General features: G+C 38.2%; 1 protein-coding gene across 1 annotated transcript; it reads right to left on the bottom strand.

The window, feature by feature from the left end:
- Positions 1-1,824: 1,824 nt before the first annotated feature.
- LOC148110192 (olfactory receptor 4S2-like) lies at positions 1,825-2,793 on the bottom strand. The gene is given in 1 exon segment (XM_087861288.1): positions 1,825-2,793. A coding segment is annotated over 1 exon segment (879 nt). The 5' UTR covers positions 2,704-2,793.
- Positions 2,794-9,469: the final 6,676 nt, after the last annotated feature.

Below are 9,469 nucleotides of genomic sequence, written 5' to 3'. Positions count from 1 at the left end.
GTAGCCCACAAATTTAAATACAAGTTCAGTGTATTTATTGTTTTAAATAGGTATTAATAAAAAGGACATTTTGATCCCTTTTTGCAGAGTAAAGGTAATATGAAAAATAACTATAAGGAAATGCAACAAGGTATTAGTGGTGATCATGTATAGAAAGCCTGAATGTAGAGAAACCATTTTAAAGAGTTTTCGAAAATCTCACTCATCAACTATAACCAACATCATAGTGACCACCAGCAGTGAAAAGGAGAGACTGATAAATGTAATGTTTCAGTGGGGCCACCATAAATAATGTCAAGTCTCTGTTACTAAGGAAAACAAGGAACCATGGATAGTGGGGTAACAACAGGTAGACTGTGTCACAAGAATCTATTGTACATCCAGCACTGTGCCATATACGGGGAGTGGAAAAGAGGTAAGATACATTACTTACATCTTTAATAAGCCGTAGAAATGAGATTAATCCACTAAGAGGAAAAAAAAACAGAAAAAAAAATGTATCTGATACCATTTTATAAACTATATGGAGGTGTCTTAAGGCGCACAGAAAAGAAATGTTGGATGAAAATAATCGGGGCGGAATTCTTGAAAGATGTGAGTCAAAGAACAAGATCTACAATTTCCTTAAAATAAAACTGCCTTATCTGAAGTACTGAGGCACCCAGGGATTCTCTGACTTTACTAAGAACACCACAAAAGGGGTACCTGGGTGACTCAGTTGGTTAAGTGTCTGCCTTCAGCTCAGTTCATGATTCTGGGGTCCTCCCCACATCAGGCTTCTTGCTCAGTGGGGAGCCAGATTATCCCTCTCCCTCTGCCTGCCACTCCCCCTGCTTGTGCCCTTTCTTTCTTTCAAATAAATAAATACAATCTTGGAAAATAAAATAAATTTATAAAAAAAGAGCACAACAAAAAGAAAGAATTTTGTCCTTTTAAAAAACTGAAAATACTTTTAACCAAAAATTTGTAATACATCTCTTTGATTTAGTCATTTCAATAGTTCAAAGTCAATTCATTTTAGTTGCTTTAATGACTCTAGTCTGTGTATTGCAAAAATAAAAGTAGGATAATTTTCAGTAAAAACAATATGCTACTGGGATAATAGAGTATTCCAATTTTCCAGTAAGTTCTCTTAAACATTGTTCCACACCAAAATACGTAAAATGTTCCTTTCCCCCTTGAACAGAGACCATCCTTTGAGCAGTTTGTGAATTTACACTAACCTCTTAATGGTGTGCAGTGTATATTTCTATGTATTTATTTCTATATTTGTTATATTGTGTCATCATTATCTCTTTGTGAATGCATTTCCCCTACTATATTATGTGATATTTGTGGGGAAAGACTAGGAAAGGAAGGAAGAGGGTAAAAGGAAGAAAGCAAGAAAAGGAGGAGGGAGGAAGAGAAGCAAGGGAGAGAGGGTGGGAGGGACACAAGGAGGCAGTCTCTGGGGAGATACACTTCTGTTTTTAAGAGAAATGGTCAAAGTCCTCAGAGATATCTTTCTCTTGTAACCTCATTCTAAATCATTCATTATACAGTAAGAAATCTTAACTTGAATCGAAGGGATCTATCAAGCAGTTAAATGAGATACTCACACTGTTTACTTTCCTACTTTAAAGTAAGAGAAGATAAACCTTGACAGTATGGAAAGGTCTAAGTTTAGCCCACCTAAAGACAGAAAAAGAAAATTGTCTTAAATTTTTGCCTGTCCAAGGAACTCTTACAAGACAGTTCAATTTTAGAGAGTATTCCTTAATTCATTAGTAAGTTACAGACCACTGAAGGTATCAGCTAATTCTCTGATTTTGCAATTCTGACGAGCTATCCCTCCTGCTTTTCCTTCAAGGAGACCTTGAGACTCCATATCCGTTTCATGGCATTCTTTACATCCTCATTCCTCAGAGTGTACATGAGTGGGTTTTACATCGGGGTGATGGTAGTATAGAACACAGACACAGCCTTATCCAGTGGGAAAGTAGTGGATGGACGCAGATAAATAAAAATACAAGGGACAAAGAAGAAAGTTACTACAGTGAAATGAGACCCACAGGTAGAGAGAGCCTTGCGCCGGCTCTCTGAAGACCGCTTGCGAAGACTGAATAGAATGACGGTGTAGGAGGCCAGAAGAATGAGGAAACACCCCAGAGAGATGAGACCACTGTTGGCAATCACCAACATATTTACCAGGGTTGTATCAGCACAGGCAAGTTTTAGGACTGGGTGGACATCACAAAAGTAGTGGTCAATGACCCGATTATTGCAGAAAGGCAGCTGAAAGGTCAGGAGGGTCTGAACAAAGGAATGACCCAGGGCTCCTAACCAGGACAGTGATGCCAGCACAATACAAGCATTGGCACTCATGATGGTGGTATAACGGAGAGGGTGGCAGATGGCAGCGTAGCGGTCAAAAGCCATAACGGTCAAGACAAAAATCTCAGCACAACCAAAAAAGTGGAAGGTGAACATCTGAGTTACACAGCCCCAGTAGGAAATGGTCTTTTTCTCAGAAATAAAGTCTGCAATCATCTTGGGTGCTGTGGCTGAGGAATAGGCAATGTCCACAAAGGAGAGGTTACTGAGGAAGAAATACATGGGTGTATGGAGCCGGGGATCAGAAAAGACCGTGAGCAGAATGAGCAGATTTCCCACCATGACCACGATGTAGAAGAGGAGGAATAAGGCAAAGAACATCAGTTGCATTCCAGGATCTTGGGAAAGTCCTAGGAATATAAACTCAGTGACATTGTTAGCCACTTCTGTGGGGACCCAGATGATACTGGCTTGGTGGCTCTCGTTCCCTGCAAAAATAAATAAATATCATAAACCACTGTAAGCATGGTGAAGCCTAACAGGAACAGTCTTATGAAAATATTTAAGTGATGCTAAATAGGAGATGAAATTCTTCATATTTCTTGAACATAATTAATGGATATTTTTCTCACCATTAATTTTCTTACCACGTTATTGACTCACAACGGATTTTCTGTTAAACTTAGACCTATACTTCTCAAGTGTTAAATATGTGTAAGAATAGTACACACCATGGGTGACTCAGGCTGTTGGCCATCTGCCTTCTGCTCAGGTCATGATCCCAGGGTCATGGTACTGAGTCCCGCATGGGGCTCCCTGCTCTGCAAGGAGCCTGCTTCTCCCTCTCCCTGCCATTCCCTCTGCTTGTAGTCACTCGCTCTGTCAAATAAATAAATAAAATCTATTAAAAAAAGAAAAGGAACAGTGCACACCATAGAAGTGCTGTAAGGATCACCTTTGAAGCACTTATGTACATGTCACCCTGTAAGTGAATATGTAATTATCATCACTCCTCTTAGTGACCAGAGAACGTGCTGAATGGAAGAAGGGAGAAAGCCTGGAGCAGAGTCATCTAAGGACACTAAACTCCTTTGTATGTTCACATCCTAATTCCCATTTATATGTATTTCCATGCTTTCCATGTTTAGAAAATGTATCTACTGCTGACAACCACCTGCTCAAATACATTCTTTGACTAGAGTAGTACCAGAATATAGTCCATATTCCTGAATGGCTTCCTGTCTGAGTTCAGGAAAGATGACTCAAAGATGTTCAGACAGCTGGTATATTCTTCCTGAATCGTGGCTATCTCAACTCGATCTGGGGCTGAGAAAATTATTCCAAGTCTAAGACCCAAGATCTTTCTACCATCTTCACTGGGAGAAAGAGCATAGGATTTAAAGATAGACCAATAGGGCCTGACTCAACAACTCTACCTCTTACAGGCTGTGTGATCTTAAAACAATTTTCCTCACTCTATTAACTTCAAAGTCCTTCCCTGGGAAAGAATAATGCCTCTCATGTAATGATTGAATTAATTAATGAGCATAAAAGCAATCAGTTACCAGTAAATCGAAGTCATATCATTTCAGTGAAAGAATTTCAGTAGCATCAGTACCAAATATCTGAACACTGTGGACCAGGCCCTATACGGGATGGATCATTTCCATTCATCTGCCCAGGTTCTTAGGTCAGAGTTAGTCTCTCAGGTAATGCCAAAGAATATATACTAGTTATAATGGTGTTAAAGATATAAGATTGGGGGCACCTGGGTGGCTCAGCCGTTAAGCATCTGCCTTTGGGTCAGGTCATCATCCCAGGGGTCTGGTATCAAGCCCCACATTGGGCTCCCTGCTTGGTGGGAAGCTTACTTCTCCCTCTCCCATTGCCCTTGCTTGAGTTCTCTCTCTGAGAAAGAAAGAAAGAAAGAAAGAAAGAAAGAAAGAAAGAAAGAAAGAAAGAAAGAAAGAAAGAAAGAGAAAAAGAAAAAGATTGCACCCTTACTTCACTTCATAAGGCCACCTAAATTATTTCAAATAAAACAAATAGTAAGACTGCAACTCCCTGAAATCCTCTGGGAAAAAGATTTAGTCTTTTTATTTTTTAATTTTTCATTATGTTATGTTAGTCACCATACAGTACATCATTAGTTTTTGACGTAGTGTTCCATGATTCATTGTCTGCGTATAACACCCAGTGCTCTATGCAATACGTGCCCTCCTGAATACCCAAAGATATTTAGTCTTAGTTTCTTCTGTGGGCTATTTGCAAGGAAAAGAGATCAAATACTCTGGATCTCTTTCCTAACAGCAAGTTCCATCCCACAGTAAGTTCTTTATACAATAGTGTCTTTGACGTCAATATCCCTCATAGAGACATTATGACTCATGTGCATGTTTTCATGTCTCTGGTCACTTGACATCATTTTATTACCTGTCAATCCTTTGAACTTTTACGTATAGAAACATTTAAAGTCCCAATTTATCCTGTTCTTTTAATTGTTCACAACTGAGGAAGTAACTTACTAAGTATTTGTGGAACTGAGAAATAAGGAATAATAATCTGAATAAGTCTTGAAAAAAAATCTGCTCATGCGTAAATGTACCACAACGTAGACTCTTTAAGGGACCATCTATATCATCTTCTACATTTCACACAGCACCAATATTTATCCTTTCAGTTGATAGATATTTATGGAGCACATTCTCTGTGTCTGGCATTGTGCTTGGAACATACAAAGTTCAATAAAATCCAATACCTGACATAAAGTCTTTCATTTTAGAGTAACACCTTTAAAAGACCTTTTCAAATCCTCTTAGACTGGACCATAATTCATGAAAATCCTATACGTGTATAGATGAGAGAAAAAAAAAAAAAACCTTAGTTATCACCTGACTGTATTCCACTCATCTAACCACTGGTGAAAGTAAAGTTCAGGGAGAAAACTGAATTATCTAGGCTGCACGGTTACTGTAAAGCTGGAACTAAATTCCAATTGAAATAATATTGATACACTTTAAGTTACAGTAAACTACTTCCCAAATTACTCGATAGAGTTATTAGAACAGATGTTATAAGTGGTTGAAGAATTTAATTACTCCTTTTTATCCTTGAATATGATTTGAATATATTAAAATTGTCCTCGCCTCTCTCCCTGGTTGTTATCTTGTCATTACAGATGGGAAACTTACTCTGGCCATCTTCTTGAGTCTGGTCCCACGACATGGATTTGGACAATCTGAGATCTTCTTGGATCAATAAACCTTTCTGAGATGGAAATGGGATCTGTATCTAGATATTCATGCTAAAAGATTGAAACCTATATAGTGATGTTTCTCTTATGAGTTTGTCCCATTTCACAAAAGGATTACACCTACAGCCTGAAAAGAGGTCCTATTTATTCTTTCTCTCTCCTCTCAGAAGATTTTATGAGCTTATAGCTGTGCCTTGGCTTCTGATCTTGGTCTGTAAGACTTTATTTCTATATTCCTGGATGCCAAGAGAGAGATTCTGCCAGCAATCTCTATGCATCATCACAGCCCTGAGGGAACAGCTAGCCAGGTGATTGGGTAGCATCTGGAGAGTATTGTTAGAGAAAGTGCAAGTATAATTCCCACTAAGGGACCCCTTGTAAAACTATATTGAAGGCTACTTGGTAAATTGCTAGTTAAAATTACACAGGCTATTTTTACAGCTTTGTATAGTTTACTCAAAGTTGGTGGAAGGGAAGGTAGTTGATGTTTTGTATCATTATATTGCACCACTAGCCCAAGTACAGTAGTTTCAAAAACTATTAAACTGTTTTCATTTAAAATTTCATTTAAAATTTCATTTAAAATTTCATTTTAAAATTTCTGAAGCTCAAGTACACAAGCACAATGTGCTAATTGGTGGCACAGTAAAGATAATGCCTGAGCCCTATATTGACCTGAATGAGTCTCTACGGCATTGAGGTCAAGGGGGCTTGACAAGAATTGAACATTACACCCCTGCAATCTAGTGTAAAATTTGTTACTGAATTACAGCGTGAACTTTCAGGTCATGCCTAAAGTTCTGTGTGTTTGAGTGGCACAACCTCAACAACAAGAAATACAGTAACTCAACTAGCATTCATCTCATTTAGGCAGAAAGGATTATCACGTTGCAGCACAGAAGTGCCTTTCGTTGCTGTTGAAAACAGTTTATTGTTCTATGACTCTCTAAGTTATAAATAAAGGGCTGTTTTGATAAGGAATGGCCAACTGTGGAAGTACTGTTTTTACTGAATTCCCCAAATTCTTTTTGAGATGAAAATCTGTCACTGTTTCTCTCTATTATGTTATGTTAGTCACTATACAGTACATCATTAGTTTTTGATGTAGTGTTCCACGGTTCATTGTTTGCGTATAACACCCAGTGCTCCATGCAATACGTGCCCTTCTTAATACCCATCACAAGGCTAACCCATCCCCTCAGTCTCCTCCCCCAATAAAACCCTCAGATAGTTTCTGGGAGTTGACAGTTCTCATGGTTTGTCTCCCCTTCTGACTCCCCCACCTTCATTTTTCCCTCCTTCTCTTAATGTCCTCCATGCTATTACTTTGTTCCACATATAAGTGAAACCATATGATAATTGTCATTCTCTGCTTGACTTATTTCACTTAGCATTATCTCCTCCAGTGCCGTCCATGTCAATGCAAATGGTGGGTAATCGTTCTTTTTGATGGCTGAGTAATATTCCATTGTATATATGGACCACATCTTCTTTATCCAGTGGTCTGTTGAAGGGCATCTCAGCTCCTTCCATAGTTTGACTATTTGGACATTGCTGCTATGAACATTGGGGTGCATATGCCCCTTCATTTCACTACATCTGTATCTTTGGAGTAAATACCCAGTAGTGGAATTGCTGGGTCATTAACTTTTTGGGGAACCTCCACACTGTTTTCCAAAGTGGCTATACCAACTGGCATTCCCACCAACCGTGTAAGAGGGTTCCCCTTTCTCCAAAACGTCTCCAACGTCTGTTGTTTCTTGCCTTGTCAATTTTTGCCATTCTAACTGGTGTAAGGTGGTATCTCAATGTGGTTTTGATTTGAATTTCCCTGATGGCTGATGATGTTGAGCATCTTTTCATGTGTCTCTTAGCCATTCCTATGTCTTCTTTGGAAAAGTGTCTGTTCATGTTTTCTGCCCATTTTTTGACTTGATTATTTGTTTTTAAGGTGTTGAGTTTGAGAAGTTCTTTATAGATCTTGGATCCAGCCCTTTATCTGTAGTGTAATTTTCAAATACCTTCTCCCATTCTGTGGGTTGCCTCTTTCTTTTGTTGACCATTTCCTTTCCTGTGTAGGAGCTTTTTATCTTGATGAAGTTCCAAAAGTTCATGTTCACTTTTGTTTCCCTTGCCTTTGGAGACGTGTCTTGAAAGAAGTTGCTGTGACCGATGTCAAAGAGGTTATTACTTATATTCTTCTCTATGATTTTGATGGATTCCTGTCTTACATTGAGGTCTTTCATCCATTTTGAGTTTATTTTGGTGTATGGTGTAAGAGAATGGTTGAGTTTCATTCTTCTGTGTATAGCTGTCCAATTTTCCCAGCACCATTTACTGAAGAGACTGTCTTTTTCCCATTGGATATATTTTTTTTCCTGCTTTGTTGAAGATTAAGTTGAGTGTAGAGTTGAGGGTCCATATCTGGGCTCTCTATTCTTTCCCATTGATCTATGTGTCGGTTTTTGTGCCAGTACCATGCTGTCTTGGTGATAACATCTTTGTAATATAGCTTGAAATCAGGCAACATGTTGCCCCCAGCTTTGTTTTTCTTGTCCAACATTTCCTTGGTGATTGGGGATCTTTCCTGGCTCCATACACATTTTAGGATTGTTTGTTCCAGCACTTAAAAAAATGTCATTGGTATTTTGATTAGGATGGCATTGAAAGTATAGATTGCTCTGGGTAGCATAGACATTTTAACAATGTTTATTCTTCCTAACCATTAGCATGGAATGGTTTTCCATCTTTTTGTGTCTTCTTCAATTTCTTTCATAAGTGTTCTGTAGTTTCTAGAGTACAGATCCTTTACCTCTTTGGTTAGGTTTATTCCAAGGTATGTTATTATTTTTTTTTGGTGCTATTGTAAATGGAATTCACTAATTTCTCTTTCTATAGTTACATTATTAGTGTACAGGAAAGAAACTGATTTCTGTGCATTGATTTTGTATCCTGCCACATTACTGAATTCTTCTATGAGTTCTAGTAATTTGGGGGTGGAGTCTTTTGGGTTTTCCACATAAAGTATCATGTCATCTGTAAAGAGAGAGAGTTTGACTTCTTCTTTTCCAATGTGAATACCTTTTATTGTCTGATTGCTGTTGCTAGGACTTCCAGTACTATGTTGAACAATAGTGGAGAGAGAGGGCATCCTTGCTGTGTTCCTGATCTTAAGGGAAAGACTCTTAGCTTTTCCCCATTGAGAATGATATTCGCCGTGGGCTTTTCATAGATGGTTTTTATGAATTTGTGGAATGTACCCTCTATCCCTACACTCTGAAGAGTTTTAATCAGGAAAGGATGCTGTATTTTGTCAAATGCTTTTCTGCATCAATTGAGAGGATCATATGGTTCTTGTGTCTTTTCTTGTTTGGGCCACCCCTGCACTGATTTCTTGAGCCTATCTCTTCCTCTTTGTTGCTTTTGCTGGGACACATCCTCCCATACTTTCAAAGAAAGGGTACTTATAAAGTAAATTTTGTAAATCTTTGCATGACTGAAAAGGTCTTATTCTACTTTCATACCTGACGGATGGTTTTGTTCTGTCTAGAATTCTAGCCTGAAAATCAGATTCAGGTACTTTTCTACTGTACTGAAGGGTCTAGTGTTGTTACTAAACACTCTAATGCCTTTTGGGTTTTGCATAATTTTTGTGGCCTATATTTTTTTCTGTCCCTCTCAAAAATTTTACAATCTTCTTAACCTCTAGGGTAATAAAACTACATAATAATGTGTCTTAGTTATTATTTTCTCATCACTAGGGTGGACACTCAGTACATCTTCTGGATCTGGAGACTTAAACCTTCCTCCTAAGAGTTTTCCTTTCATTGTTCCTTTTAAATTTTTCTCCTCTGTTTTCTCTGTTCTCCTGGAACAAATATGAGTTGAATGTTTTACCTCTTG

This window comes from Ursus americanus, chromosome 4, assembly GCF_024610735.1.
Source record: "Ursus americanus isolate L20-20 chromosome 4, mUrsAme1.1.p, whole genome shotgun sequence".
NCBI classification, from domain to species: domain Eukaryota; kingdom Metazoa; phylum Chordata; class Mammalia; order Carnivora; family Ursidae; genus Ursus; species Ursus americanus.
Note: the sequence above shows the minus strand (reverse complement) of the source record. Positions and strands in the feature narration are given on the sequence as shown.